Source organism: Pongo pygmaeus, chromosome 12 (assembly GCF_028885625.2).
Source record: "Pongo pygmaeus isolate AG05252 chromosome 12, NHGRI_mPonPyg2-v2.0_pri, whole genome shotgun sequence".
In the NCBI taxonomy this organism is placed as follows: domain Eukaryota; kingdom Metazoa; phylum Chordata; class Mammalia; order Primates; family Hominidae; genus Pongo; species Pongo pygmaeus.
The window spans coordinates 101768169-101784137 of NC_072385.2; the positions used below are offsets into that span (position 1 = coordinate 101768169).

General features: G+C 39.7%; 1 protein-coding gene across 6 annotated transcripts in view; it reads right to left on the minus strand.

Moving 5' to 3' along the window:
* The window catches only part of SPAST (spastin), an 89838-nt gene that overhangs the window by 10514 nt on the left and 63355 nt on the right, over nt 1-15969 (minus strand). For 4 of the 6 annotated variants that reach the window (XM_054473270.2, XM_054473273.2, XM_054473274.2 and 1 more), the window contains 6 exons: nt 8712-8787; nt 8382-8473; nt 8159-8238; nt 3395-3437; nt 1903-1982; nt 295-365 (listed from right to left, as the gene is read on the minus strand). In XM_054473270.2, the coding sequence (XP_054329245.1) occupies nt 295-365; nt 1903-1982; nt 3395-3437; nt 8159-8238; nt 8382-8473; nt 8712-8787 (442 nt within the window). The remainder of the gene's footprint in view (nt 1-294; nt 366-1902; nt 1983-3394; nt 3438-8158; nt 8239-8381; nt 8474-8711; nt 8788-15969) is intronic. The other 2 variants (XM_054473276.2, XM_054473275.2) reach the window with 1 other exon arrangement.

The following is a 15969-nucleotide window of genomic DNA, read 5'->3' on the forward strand; positions in this document are numbered from 1 at the left end:
AACATGGTGAAACCCTGTCTCTACAAAAAATAAAATAAAATAATTATCTGGGCATGATGGTGCATGCCTATAGTCTCAGCTACTGGGAAGGCTGGGTGGGAGAATCACCTGAGCCTGGGGGGTTCGAGGCTGCAGTGAACTACGATTGTGCCACTGCACTACAGCCTGGGCAAGACAGTGAGACCCTGTCTCCAAAAGAAAAAAAATCTCTTGGTAGATTTTTTTGGACTTCTTAAACTTCTAAGGTGGTATATAATAAATAGTTCTAAATGTTTTAAGCTCTTGTATACCTACCTCGGATAGGACCCAGTGCTGCATCTTTAGCCAAAGCTGTTAGGTCACTTCCTGAGTATCCATCAGTCATTCTGAGGAAGGGAAGGAAGAAACAGCAAATTATTTCCCCCACTTTTTTTTTTTTTTTGAGACGGAGTTTTGCTCTTGTTGCCCAGGCTGGAGTGCAATGGCATGATCTCGACTCACTGTGACCTCCACCTCCTGGGTTCAAGCGATTCTCCCACCTCAGCCTCTCAGGTAGCTGGGATTATAGGCATGTGCCACCGCACCTGGCTAATTTTTTTTTTGTATTTAGTATAGATGGCGTTTCACCATGTTGGTCAGGCTGGTCTCGAATTCCTGACCTCAGGTGATCCACCCGCCACAGCCTCCCAAAGTACTGGGATTACAGGCGTGAGCCACCGCACCCAGCTGAAACAGCAAATTATTTTCATCTCTGCAGATTTAAAATCTCCATATAATAAAACAGTAAAAACTAGTTTCCCTTTGTCAGCAAACCCATAGTTATGAGGGTTTGATTTTAAGGGAATAGAAAGGCCCATTTGTTGAAAACAAATGTAGTAATGCCTCAAATTTTAATCATTAGAACCATTCCTTTAGATTAAGGCATACTATCTCCAGAGGCTTCATTAAATTGTAAACATGTCACCTGGAAAGGTAACATCTACAAACTACTGGTGGCCAACTGACACATAAACACAATTACTTCTCTAATTAGCGTTTATCTTGGCAAAGAACACTCTCTTGATGGGATAAGGGACAATCAATGTACACTTTTTTTAATATGGGGATAGACAGAAAGATCTGGAGTAGAAGATACTTCCAAGTAATTTGTTCTTTTGTCATAGGTATCTGGGAACTCAGAGTTCTTGTTAAAATTATTCAATACTCACATATTCATTGAATACTTTAAATTACTTTATGACACTTTTCAGGGAATAAAATTCATGAGCGCATCTCCTATACTCAGTTTCTACTTCACAGTGTTCATAAAGTTTAAGATTATTCAAATAGCTGAAATTAAAATTATTAAAATTATCAAATAAAATTATTAAAGGAGCTGAAAAGTATTCAGCATATGCCAAGAACAAGTTTATATAAAAATATCTGTGTTAGTGTGCAATATGAAATGTTTAAAATTTTTTTTGAGACAGGGTCTCACTGTCTCTCAACCTCCATTCCACCTCCTAGGCTGAAGCGATCCTCCCACCTCAACCTCCCAAGTAGCTGGGACTACAGGTATGTGCCACCATTCCTGACTCATTTTATTTTTTGTAGAGATGGGGTTTTACCATGTTGCCCAGGGTGTAAATGTTTAAATTACTTTAATACCACTTACAGGTTTTAATAAATTTATAAAAAGAATATACTATCATCATTAGATATTTAGGTCATGTCTTGCAGAGGACATAGTAAGTGAAATTTAGATTCCACATATATATAAGAATAAGAGGTAAGAAAAAGGCAATGGAGGTAAAGGATGAGAGAAAGTCTTCTGATAAATGAATTACTCATTTCATACTTAAGATTACTTTAAATAACTAAAAAAAGAATTATTTACAAAAAATAAATAAAAGCTGTAAGATAAACCAAATCCAAATTACTCACCTAGCAAGTTGTGCTAGTTCTTTTTGGGTCAATGGACTTCCTTGTTTACATAACAGATTTTTAAGCAAAAGTAGTCTTGTCTGAAAAATATTAAAAAATGATCATTCAGTCTAATTTCAGAATTAATGATTCTTTTCTTTTTTTATATTGAGACAGGGTCTGGTGCTGTTACCCAGGCTGGAGTGCAGGGCACAATCATAGCTCACTATAGCCTCAATATCCTGGGTTCAAGCACTCCTCCCATCTCAGCCTCCCGAGTAATTGGGACCAAAGGCACGTGCCACCATGCCTGGTTAATTTCTAAAAAACTGTTTGTAGAGACAGGGTCTCCCTATGTTGCCCAGGCTGGTCTTGAATTCCTGGCTCAAGCGATCCTCCCATCTCAGCCTCCCAAAGTGCTGGGATTATAGGCGTGAGACACCACACCTGGATAAAAACATAGCAATAATTCACCACACTTGAATAAAAACATAGCAATAAATATTTTGCTGCAAAAAAACAGTTTCATAGAGGTATGAATTCATCTACTATGAATTTCACCCATTGTAAGTATATAATTCAATGAGTTTTAATACATTTATAGAGATGTGCAATCATCACCACAATCCAGTTTTAGAACACTTTTTAGTTCACTCATACCTGTTTGCAGTTAATCCTCATTCCCAACTCTCACCCTGACAACCCACTGATCTGCTTTACGTTTCTAGAAATTTGCGATTTCTGGCCGGGCGCGGTGACTCATGCCTGTAATCAATCCCAGCACTTTGGGAGGCTGAGGCGGGCAGATCACGAGGTCAGGAGATCAAGACCATCCTGGCTAACACAGTGAAACCCGTCTCTACTAAAAATACAAAAAATTAGCCAGGCGTGGTGGCACATGCCTGCAGTCCCAGCCACTCGGGAGGCTGAGGCAGGAGAATCACTTGAACCCGGGAGGTAAAGGATGCAGTAAGCCGAGATCACGCCACTGCACTCCAGCCTGAGCGACAGAGCAAGACTCCATCTCAAAAAAATAAATAAATAAAAAATAAATTTGCGTTTTCTGCATATAAACAGAATCATATGATATGCGACATATATCATCTTGCTTCTTTCACTTATAATGTTTTGGAGTTTCATTCATAAAACTTAATATATGAAGTGAGTATGCAGCATGTATAATGGATAACAGTATCCATTAAATGAATATACCACATTTGTTTATTCACCAAAATGAACATTTTAGATCATTTGTAGTTCTGGCTATTATTAATATTGCTGTTATAAAAATTCTTGTACAAGTCTTTGTGTGGACATACATTTTTGTTTCTCTTGGGTAAATTCTTAGGAGTGAAATTGCTGGGTCTGACAGTAAGCTTATGTACATCTTTTTAAGAAGCCACTAAACTGTTTTCCAAAGTAGCTGTACCATGGATTGGAAGACTTAATATTGTCAAGATGGTAGTTCTTCTTTCTGCTCTAAAACAAAAAAAATTCAGACACAGATACATACCTCCTCATTTGGTAAAGACACATATACCCGTTTGATGAAACGCCTAAAAAAAAAAATCCAGCACTTTTAGAAATATAATTTTGAATTTAAAGCTGAAACAGCAAATGACAGGAAAAAGCTTATAAAATATAATATTCAAGGCACTGGAATGCATTTTGGTAGTTATCAATGTAAAAATATTTTTGTTACTCTTTTAAAACTAGTTCATGTTTAAAATCCTTAATTCGGTATTGTTAGAATTAATCATTTATGTATGTATATGTTTTTAATAGCAGTAATGCTTTAAAACAAACAAAATATCTGATATAAGTAGATCTCCTGTCTTCTTGAATCTGAAAAAAACTAAAATCAGCAAGGATAATAGAAACAGAAACATACACTTCATCAACAAACTAGGTAACATTTATGGAACTAAAATACATAAAGGTGAACTGCCTAGGGCAGTGAAAATTACACTGACAAAGGAAGACACACAAAGGATCTGCCGCTAAAGATCATGGACATGACTGTCAGAGTACAGTTTTCCTCCCAAAAAGAGATAGCACACCCTAAAGGGTAATAAGGCCAGTCCCTCCACATTTAAACAAGCATATGAGGCCTGGCTCTGCAGACCATGTAAACCCTAATTGATAGCATAGGAATGGCAAGGAAGGTGAGAATGAACAAAGAAACTCTAAGACGAATTATCTTTGTAAGAAGGCATCTAACAGTCTGGCGGGAAGACAATGTCTTGCAGTGACCAATATTTTTTAGTAGAAGAATAAATCAACCCTATCTCTTATTTACACACACATATACTTCATTATTAGGTAGGGCTTCACTGTAAGTGAGGGAGGCTGCACGCTAGTTTAGTGTATACATGGACTACTCAAGATACCTATCCCTTCCCCTACAATATCCTTCCAAAACTAGGTTTTCCAAGAAAACTCCTTTTATTCAAAGAAAAATAATAAGCAAAAAGGAAAAACCAGGATAGGGCTCATTTTAAAAAAAAACAAAAAACAAAACAACAAAACCTGCCCCCAAAAAAGAGCAAACAAAACACAATAAACATAAACTAGATAAAATGAACAACATGCATGAGAAGATTGTGCCATAGAGCAAACTAAAATTATGACCAAGTATCTTTCCACGAAATAAAATAATTTAATTTTTTTTATCCTTAAGTTTTTTTTATAGATATGTGGTTTTGCCACGTTGGTGAGGCTGGTCTGGAATTCCTGGCCTCAAGTGATCTGGCCTCCCAAAGTGCTGGGATTACAGGTGTGACCCACCATGACGCCTGACCAAAAAATTGTTTTCTTTTTTTTTTTTGAGACAGAGCCTTGCTCTGTCCCCCAGGCTAGAGTACAGTGCTGCCGTCTTGGCTCACTGCAACCTCTGCCTCCTGGGTTCAAGTGATTCTCAGCCTCCTGAGTAGCTGGGATTACAGGTGTGTGCGACCACAGCCAGCTAATTTTTTGTATTTTTAGCAGAGACAGGGTTGTACTATGTTGGCCAGGCTGGTCTCAAACTTTTGGCCTCAAGTGGTCTGTCCTCCCAAAAAAATTGTTTTCTATGAAACAAGAGCCCAATGAAATGTAAGAGCTTATGGAAATAACATACAGATGCTCAAAGAAATAAAACAGAAGATGAAAAGTAGAATAACATATGTCAGGAAAGTAATGAATAGAAAACCACCAAGGAAAGAAGAGTTACAAAAGATATAGCAGAAAGGAGATTAGATACTAACCTAGTAAGAAATAAAGGCAACAGACTTGGGAAAACAGAACAAAACAAAAAGACCTAAGAGTTTAAAAGGGTTAAGAAGAAAATTACAAAAGACCTAAGAGTTTAAAAGGATTAAGAAGAAAATTACAGAGAGGGAAAACAAAAGGATGCAACATAACACATAATTTATGTGCAAAAGAAAACAGAAAAATGAACTAGGGAAAAAATTTAAGATAAATTTCCCATTTTAACGATATTGATTCTTCCAATCCATGAGCATGGAGTGTTTTTCCATTTATTTGTGTCATCTCTGATTTATTTTAGCAGTGCTTTACAGTTCTCCTCGTACAGATTCTTTCACCTCCTTCATCAGCCGTATTCCTAGGTATTCCATTTTCTTTTTTTTTTTTAATTTTGGAAACGGATTCTTGCTCTTTCACACCCAGGCTGCAGTGCAGTGGCATGATCTCGGCTCACTGCAACCTGTGCCTCCTGGGTTCAAGCGATTCTCCTGCCTCAGCCTCCCGAGTAGATGGGATTACAGGCGCCCACCACCACGCCCGGCTAATTTTTTGTATTTTTAGTAGAGACGGGGTTTCATCATGTTGGTCAGGCTGGTCTTGAACTCCTGACCTCAGGTGATCCACCTGCCTCAGCCTCCCAAAGTGCTGGGATTACAGGCATGAGCCACCGTGCCCAGCCATTATTTCATTTTCTTTGTGGCTATTGTAAATGGGACTGTGTTCTTGATTTGACTCTTAGCCTGGACATTATTAGCGTATAGAAATGGTACTAATTTTTTGTACACTGATTTTGTGTCCTGAATCTTGGGGTAAAATCATTTATCAGTTCTAGTAGCCCTTTGACGGAATTTTTAGGGTTTTCAAAGTATGGAATCATATTGCCAGTGAAGAAGAGAGAGAGTATGATGACTTCTTTTCCTATTTGGATGCCTTTTGTTTCCTTCTCTTGCCTGATTTCTCTGGTCGTAAAATGACCATACTGCCCAAAGCAATTTACAGATTCAATGCTATTTCTATCAAACTATCAATGTTATTTTTCACAAAATTAGAAAAAAATATTCTAAAATTCATATGGAACCAAAAAGAGTCCAAATAGACAACGCATCCTAAGCAAAAAGAACAAAGCTGTAAGTATCACGTTACCTGACTTTAAACTGAACTATACAGCAGCCCAAACAGCATAATTCTGGTGTAAAAACAGACACACAGACCAAAGGAACAGGATAGAAAATTGAGAAATAAAGCCATACACCTATAACCATCTGATCTTTGATAAGACTGACAAAAACAAGCAATGAGGAAAAGGACTCCCTATTCAATAAATGGCATGGGGATTACTGGCTAGCCATATGTAGAAAAATGAAACTGGACCCTTACTTTTCACCATATACAAAAGTTAACTCAAGGTGGATTAAAGATTTAAATGTAAGATCTCAAAGTATAAAAATGCTAGAAGAAAACTAGGAAATACACTTCTTGACATCAGCCTCAGAAAAAAATTTTTGCTAAGTCCCCAAACACAACTGCAACAAAAATAAAAATTGACAAGTGGGACCTAATTAAAGAGCTTCTGCACAGCAAAAAGAACCATCAACAGAGTAAACAGACAACCTACAGAACTGCATCTAACAATGGTCTGATATCCAGAATCTATAAGGAATTCAAACAATTGAACAAGCTAAAAACAGACAACCCTATTAAAAAATGGGTAAAAAGGAAATGAATAGACACTTCTCAAAAGACATATGAGGGGACAACAAACATGAAAAAATGCTCATCATCACTAACCATCAGAAAAATGCAAATCAAAATCACAATGAGATATCTCACACCAGTCAGAATGGCTATTAATAAAATGGCAAAAAACATCCCATATTGTCTACAGATTGGCGGGAAAAAGTAAAAAAATAACAGATGTTGGTGAGGTTGTGGAGCATATGTACTGCTGGTGGGAATGTACAGTTCAGTCATTGTAGAAAGCAGTTTGAAGATTTCTCAAAAAACATAAAACAGATCTACCTTTGACCCTGCAATCCCATTACTGGGTATATACCCAAAGGAAAATAGATCATTTTACCAAAAAGACATGCATTTCATGTTTATTGCTGTACTATTCACGACAGCAGACACAGAACCAATCTAAGTGTCCATCAATGGTGGACTGGATAAAGAAAATGTGGAATGTACACACCATGGAATACTATGTACTACGCAGCCATAAAAAATAATGAAATAATGTCCTTTGCAGCAACATGGATGGAGGTGGAGGCCTTAATACTAAGCCAATTAACGTGGGAACAGTAAACCAAATAGCTCATGTTCTCGTAAGTGGGAGCTAAAAATCGAGTACACATGGACATAAACATGGGCACAATACACACTGCAGACTACTACCTGGGGGAAGAAAGGAGTGAGGTGTGGGTTGAAAAACTACCTACTGCACCCTATGCTCACTACCTGGGTGCAATATACCCACGTAACCCATCCAGTAAAGAGAGAAAAAATCAAGTTAATTTACAAATTTTAAAAAATCAATTTGGATTCAGACTTTTACACTACTACAGCCAATCCTAGAAACAATGGAGCAATATTGTAAATTCCTTGGGAAAGGATGCCCAAGAATTTTGTGCTGAGCCAAACCGTCCTTCCAGTATGAAGGGAATAAACTGGCTCAAACACACAAGAACAGAAAACACATTTTCCATGAACCCTGATTTGATCATCTTCTCATGAAGCCCAATAAAAGACGGTAAGAATCAATTTTGAAGTTTAAAGATAATTTAATGCAACCCAGAAGAACTGACCAATTTGCCTAAAACCGTAACTAAACCTTTACTAGACTAATTCTCCTGATATCAAGCTGTTGACCTCAAAATCCTTATGTAGTTGGTAACAAGAGGCTAGGGATAGTACTGGAAGAAAATAGTGAATTTAGTCTTAAAACTGAGAGCAAGGAAATAATATGTAAGATGGACACATGAGTAAATATTGTCTGTAATAAATGCATGTATTTCCATATAAATCTCCCTACCTGAGAACAGCCTCGTCAAGCTCTTGTGGCCTATTAGTTGCACCCATTACAAGTACTCTGTCATCTCCAGCAGACTGTACCTACAAGCAAAAAATCTTTTTTCAATTCATTTAGAAAAGTAATAACAAATATAAAGATATTTGTATTTTTAACCTTGGCCATTTAATAGGAAAATATATAACTAAAATGCTGCCACATTAAAAATATCATAATCAACACTTACACCATCAAATTCTATTAGAAATTCAGTTTTTAGGCGTCTACTAGCATCGTGCTCCCCTTCTCTTCTTTCACACAAAAGGCTATCAACTTCATCTAGAGGAAATACAAGTATAAGACTTTAATTAAAGACCAAGCTATATGAGTCATCTGAGATTAATCTAGTTTACTACTTATTAATATAGTGGGTCCTATTAAATTCATTAGATAGTCTTTAAGCTTGCCCTTCTTTAAAACTTCTTCCTTCTGAATAATGTTTCCAATCGTATCTTTCCTATTTGGAGAGGGAAATTTCACAAATAGTCAATAACTTAGTTGGAAAATACGTTCTTACCTATAAAAATTATAGAAGGTTGAAGTTCTCGAGCCACAGCAAAAAGAGCCCTCACCAATTTCTCTCCTTCTCCCACCTAAAACAAAGCATTATACTGTTATACACATAAAATGCAACATTATTCCCGTTTTTTAAATTTTATGTTGAAAATCTAGCACACAGGAATTTAATTTCCCTTCCTTAAAACAACCAAAGATTTGGTTTGAGAAAGGGGAGAGTACTACTGAACCGTCCCTTACAATTTTAGACAACAGACTGTGATTTCATACAGCCTGGTAAGTGCTTTAAAAATTCATCTGTTTTGCTTCACCCTGCATTCCTAAGACTTGAGAATGAAATAGCTATTCAGTCAAGGATATAACTAGTGAGAAAAGGGGAAGACTAGGGAAGAGAAAAAGACACTGTACATATTCTTTAAGCCCTAAATTACACGGTATATTTATAGAAGCAAGTAAGTTGGAATGTGCTCTCCTAAACAAAACTTGCGCTATTAAGAACACCGTGAAAAGTCATTCTCACATAAATATCAAAATTTCTTTTCTTTTTTTTTTGAGACAGAGTTTTGCTCTATAGCCCAGTCTGGAGTGCAGTGGTGCAATCTCGGCTCACTGTGACTTTTGCCTCCTGGGTTCAAGTGATTCTCATCCCTCAGCATCCCAGGTAGCTGGGATTACAGGCGCCCACCACCACACCTAGCTAATTTTTGTATTTTTAGTAAAGACGGGGTTTTACCATATTGGTAAATTCATTAGATAGTCTTTAAGCTTGCCCTTCTTTAAAACGTCTTCCTTCTGAATAATGTTTCCAATCATATCTTTCCTATTTGGAGAGGGAAATTTCACAAATAGTCAACTAACTTAGTTGGCCAGGCTGATCTCAAACTCCTGACCTCAAGTGATCCACCTAACTTGGCCTCCTGAAGTGCTGGAATTACAGGCGTGAGCCACCGCGCCCAGCCAATAAATATCAAAATATTTCCAGATAGTCCAGAAGGTCAATGAACACCCCTTGAGACATTCCTAGGTGCTGACACCATACAAAGGCCATTTTATACACCAAAGTAATGAGTCATGAGGTCTGTGATAATCTACTGTAAAAATTTTTCTGTCCTCTAGGTGGCATTTATTCTTTTTACTGAAGATTTAACTTAAAAACAAAAGAAATGTCACCAGATTTAGAATAATCAAAACAAATATTCTGGGCCGGGCGTGGCGGCTCAGACCTGTAATCCCAGCACTTTGGGAGGCTGAGGCGGGCAGATCATGAGGTCAGGAGATCGAGACCATCCTGGCTAACACGGTAAAACCTCGCCTCTACTAAAAATACAAAAAATTAGCCAGGCGTGGTGGCGGGTGCCTGTAGTCCCAGCTACTCGGGAGGCTGAGGCAGGAGAATGGCGTGAACCCAGGAGGTGGAGCTTGCAGTGAGCCAAGATGGCACCACTGCACTCCAGCCTGGGCAACAGAGCAAGACTCCGTCTCACACACACACACAAAAAATTATCAGAGCTGAAAGAAATCTCAAAAGATCATCTCCTATGACATTAACATTTTACAGATGAAACAGGCCTAAAGTTATACTTTCTTAAGGCCAGTTCAGGATGTAAAAGTTATGCTAGAGGCCGGGTGCGGTGGCTCATGCCTGTAATCCCAGCACTTTGGGAGGCCAAGGTGGGTGGATCACCTGAGTTCAGGAGTTCAAGAACAGCCTGGCCAACATGGTGAAACCCTGTGTCTACTAAAAATACAAAAATTAGCCAGACGTTGGGGCGCATACCGAAAATCCCAGCTACTCGGGAGGCTGAGGTGGGAGAATTGCTTAAACCTGAGAGTCGGAGGTTGCAGTGAGCCGAGATCGCACCACTGCACTTCGGCCTGGGGCGAAAAAGTGAGACCTTGTCCCAAAAAAATAAAAAGCTAGGCTAGAATCCCTATCTCCTAACTTCCACAACAATACTTTCCATTATACCATGTGCATAATGTGGGTAAACATGCTTTAATAACAACTTGAAGACCAGGCACAGTGACTCATGCCTGTGATCCTAGCACTTTGGGAGGCCGAAATGGGAGGAACATTTGAGCCCAGAAGTTTGAGACCAGCCCTGGCAACACAGTGACACCTTGTCGCTACAAAAAAAAAATTTTTTTTTGAGATGGAGTCTTGGCTCACTGCAATCTCTGCCTCCCAGGTTCAAGCAACTCTCCTGCCTCAGCCTCCTGAGTAATTGGGATTACAGGCGCCTGCCACCACACCCCACTAATTTTTTGTATTTTTAGTAGAGACAGGGTTTCACCATGTTAGCCAGGCTGGTCTCGAACTCCTGACCTTGTGATTCGCCTGCCTCAGCCTCCCAAAGTGCTGGGATTACAGGCGTGAGCCACCGCATCCAGCCCCCCAGAACTTTTTAAAATTAGCTGGGCATGGTGGCACGTGCCTATAGTCCCAGCTAGTTGGGATGCTAAGGTGGCAAGATCACTTGAGCCCAGGAGGCTGAGGCTGCAATGAGCCATGATCACGCCACTGTACTCCAGCCTGGGCGACAGAACAAGACCCTGTCTCAAAAAATAAATTAATAAATAAGTAGAATAACGACTTGTAAAATTTCACATAGGAAGTAAAATGTGATCAGGAAAACAGGTACCATTTTATAGTTACTTTTAACTACTTTAGAATATTGAGAACATTTTAAGTACTATGGTTTATTAAAATATTTAAAGAAACTTACAGAAGATTTTACTTATTAGCACAAATAATAGAAGAGAAATATTACTGCCCACATGGAGACCATCTTCTAGTGGAGGTGACAGTTAATATTAACTTCTCTGATTTTTTTTTCCTAGTATTTAAATCTAGCAGCATACTGATGTACTGAAGACCAAACTTTACATTTTGAAGACTGTGTGGAAAAACACTGTAAACTGGCAAGAACTATGTGAATGTTCGTTTTTTGTTTTGTTTTGTTTTTGAATAATAAGCAGGTTAACAGTCTGAACATATAAGAAAAATATAAAAATTAAATCTGTGTAAAAAAGCACAACTACAACTACTTGCAACAACCTGGATAAATCTCACAAATATAATGCTGATGAAAGAAGCCAAATACACATACACACAAAATCCTACATTATTAGATTTATATAAAGTTCAAAGGCATGCTAGCTTTGTCTATGATGTTAGGAGTCTAGTGGTTTTGAGGGAGAGGAGTGAGTGGATAAAGATGATGGAGTGCCTGGAGGGATTTTAGGGCCACAGGTAACAATTTATTTCTTGACCTGGGTGGTGATTATGAAAGTATATTCGCTTTGTGGTAATCCACTGAGCTGTATACAGCTGTATACTTCTGCTATAAATACTTTTCTACATGTAAGTTATTCCCTAAACAAGGTTAAACAATAATACAACATGTTAAGATACATATGTAACTGATTTTTTGTGGAAAATAATCTAGATATTCTAATAACACAAATGTTGTCCATGACTATGATGCAGTTCCTACCAAAAGCTTTCTCAGGATATATCATGAGACAGAACATCTACATAATATTATACAATGCTGCTTCTTTTTTTTTCTTTGAGATGGAGTTTCACTTTTGTTGCCCAGGCTGGAGTGGAATGGCGCAATCTCGGCTCACTGCAACCTCCGCCTCCTGGGCTCAAGTGATTCTCCTGCCTCAGCCTCCCGAGTAGCTGGGATTACAGGCATGTGCCACAATGCCCGGCTCATCTTTTGTATTTTTAGTAGAGACAGGGTTTCTCCATGTTGATCAGGCTGGTCTCAAACTCCTGACCTCAGGTGACCCGCCCACCTCGGCCTCCCAAAGTGCTGGGATTACAGGTGTGAGCCACTGCTCCTGGCACAATGCTTCCTTTTTAAGTCTTCAAAGTCAGGTCACATCTGAGGTAAAATATTCAGTTCTTATCTAGGCAGACTGACAAACTGGCATGAGACCATAGAAAGACAACTAAAATAGTAACTATTCTGGGGGCTGGGGGGGAAGCAGATATAACATTAAGTTCCTATATATTTGAAAGCCTGTCTCATAGAAAAAAAAAGATTGAGTTTTGCTAAATCAAGTATGTAAAAATTAGAAAAAGCAGATTTCAGTTAGACATAAGGAAAAAATTGTATTAGCTAGAACTGACAAAATGATAGACTAGACATTTCAATTTTCTTTTTCTTTTCTTTTTTTGAGATGAGATCTCACTCTGCCACCCAGGCTGGAGTGCAGTGGCATGATCTCTCGGCTCACAGCAAACTCCACCTCCCAGGCTCAAGAAATCCTCCCACTTCAGTCTCCCAAGCAGCTGGGACCACAGGCACACGCCACCAGGCCCGACTAATTTTTTGTATTTCTGGTAGAGACAGGGTTTCGCCATGTTGCCCAGCCTGGTCTTGAACTCCTGAGCTCAAGTGATCCACCTGCCTTGGCCTCCCAAAGTGCTGGGATTACAGGCATGAGCCACCACACTTAGCCTCAACTTTCTTAAAAGTAAACTTACTTCAAGATATTCAGGCAGTATCAGAATTGGGGGTTAAGATCATGAATGCTATGCTGTTTCTGGAAACATGAAGATGAAACAGAGTACTCTTGAAACAAGTATGGATAAAAGAGAATGGTTGCTGTAGGCCGGGTGTGGTGGCTTACGCCTATAATCCAGCACTTTGGGAGGTAGATGCGGGCGGATCACGAGGTCAGGAGATTGAGACCATCCTGGCCAACATGGTGAAACCCCGTCTCTACTAAAATACAAAAATTAGCTGGGTGTGGTGGTGGGTGCCTGTAGTCCCAGTTACTTGGCAGGCTAAGGCAGGAGAATCGCTTGAATCCGGGAGGCGGAGGCTGCAGTGAGCCGAGATCGTGACACTGCACTCCAGCCTGGTGACAGAGCAAGACTCCATCTCAAAAAAAAAAAAAAAGAGAGAATGGTTGCTGTAATATTTTTAATGAAAGGCCACACTCACTGGAGCTCAAATCCTAGTTTCCCACTTCCTGGTTATGAGATCCTGAGCAGATCACTGAACTCTGTAATTCCCTAATTAATAAAATAGAGGTATGAGAATAATATCTACACCTCATATGATTACTCCACAAATATTTATTCAGTACCTACTCACAGCCAACTACTGAAAATCGAAGTGAAGAACACATGGTGATAGTCTCTGCCCGCATGGAGACCATCTTCTAGTGGAGGTGACAGTGATATCAGATACAATTAAAATAATCCTATCAATGAATATGAATTGCAACTCCAATGAGTATGCAAATGAGGTGCAAGTGGTGCTAGGAGAATAATAAGGGGGAATAGTTTGGAGGGTCAGGGAAGGTTGTAACATTTCAACTGGTATCTGAATAAGTACAAATTAACCAGGAGAAGATAGTGTTCCTGAGAAAGGAAACTCCATGAAGAGGAATCCCATGACAGGAAAAAGCATAACAATATTTGAAGAACTGTCTAAAAAAGAGGGAGTCTCAGCAAACAGACTTCAAAAACTATGGGTCCAACACCAAGGCTATCTCTATCATAGTGACGGAGGCTACTTTAGTCCAATGCCATAACAACTATGGTCAACATGTCAAGTTTGCCTTTAACTCACTGCTCATTATACAACCTTACAAATAAGTTTCCCATACATGTCTATAAGCACAGGGAGAGAACATGTTGTTCATAGCAGCTAGACAATTCTGATCTCATGTCTGTTCCGAAGACATAGATCTGCTCTTGGTGTACTGAAAAAATCAAGTTTCTCTCTCTGCAAAACTGTAGACAGTAAAATTATCCTTTGAGCCTCTCATGGAAAGAGGCTATCTGGATATCATGTGATGATGACCTCTGGATTCACCTCTGGATTTTTTTTTTTTTTTTTTTGAGACAGAGTCTCACTCAGTTGCCCAGCCTGGAGTGCAGTGGTGCCATCTCGGCTCACTGCAACCTCTGCCTCCTGGGTTCGAGCAATTCTCGTGTCTCAGCCTCCCGAATAGCTGGGATTATAGGCGCACACCACCAAGTCTGGCTAATTTTTGTATTTTTAGTCGAGACGGGGTTTTGCAATGTTGGCCAGGCTGGTTTTGAACTCCTGACCTCAGGTGATCTGCCAGCCTCGGCCTCCCAAAGTGCTGGGATTACAGGCATGAGCCACCCGCCTGGCCTCACCTCTGGATTTCAGTGCAACAAATGCCAACACTTCAAACTTTTACAGGTAACATGTTCTTTCATCAGAGATTCACATTTCAGTTTAAGTATGTTGCCAAAACACTTTCAACCATAAAAGTTTGTTTTGTTTTTGAGACGTGGTCTTGCTCTGACGCCCAGGTTGGAATGCATTGGCATGATCGTGGCTCAATGCAACCTCAACCTCCTCAACTCAAGTGATTCTCCCACCTCAGCCTCCTGATTCGCTGGGACCAGGTATTTGCTGGCATGTCCAGCTAAATTTTTTATTTTTTGTAGAGATGGGGGTCTCACTATGTTGCCCAGGATGGTATCGAACTCCTGGCCTCAAGCAATCCTCCTGCCTCAGTCTCCCAAAGTACTGGGATTACAGGAGTTAGACACCATGCCCCCCCCTTGTTTTGTTTCTTTGAGGCAGGGTCTCACACTGTCACTCAGGCTGGAGTGCAGTGGCATGATCACAGTTCACTGCAGCCTCAACCTCTCAGGCTCAAGAGATCCTCTCGCCTCAGCTTCCCAAGTAGCTGGGACTACAGGTGCCTGCCACCACACCTGGCTAAATTTTTTATTTTTGGTAGAGATGGAGCTTCACCATGTTGCCTAGGCTGGTCTCCAACTTCTGGGCTCAGGTGATCTTCCTGCCTCGGCCTCCCAAAATGCTAGGATTACAGGCATGGGCCACTGTGCCTGGCCAATCGTAAAGGTTTTGATAAAGGCAAGCAGAGACTAAGGTATCATCGGGAGGGGGAGGGGGCAACCAAGAGAAAGGGAGAGATGGAGAAAGACAAAGCAGTGTGAGGTTTGACAGAAACTACTTCAGTTTTGCAATGTACCAGTTATATCTGCACACTAGTTCTGCACACCAGACAAATTACTCTCTTTAAGCACTGTAGTTATGCTTGCCCTACCCCAAAACTAGACTGAACACTTCTTTGAATAATACTATAGGGTCAGCGGAGGGTGAATGGAAAAAGAAAACTAAATTATAAACAATCAAAAGAAAGCAGGGAAAATCTACTGGCCAAGTGTGGTGGCTCACACTTGTAATTCCAGCACTTTGAGAGTCCGAGGTAGGAGGATTGCTTAA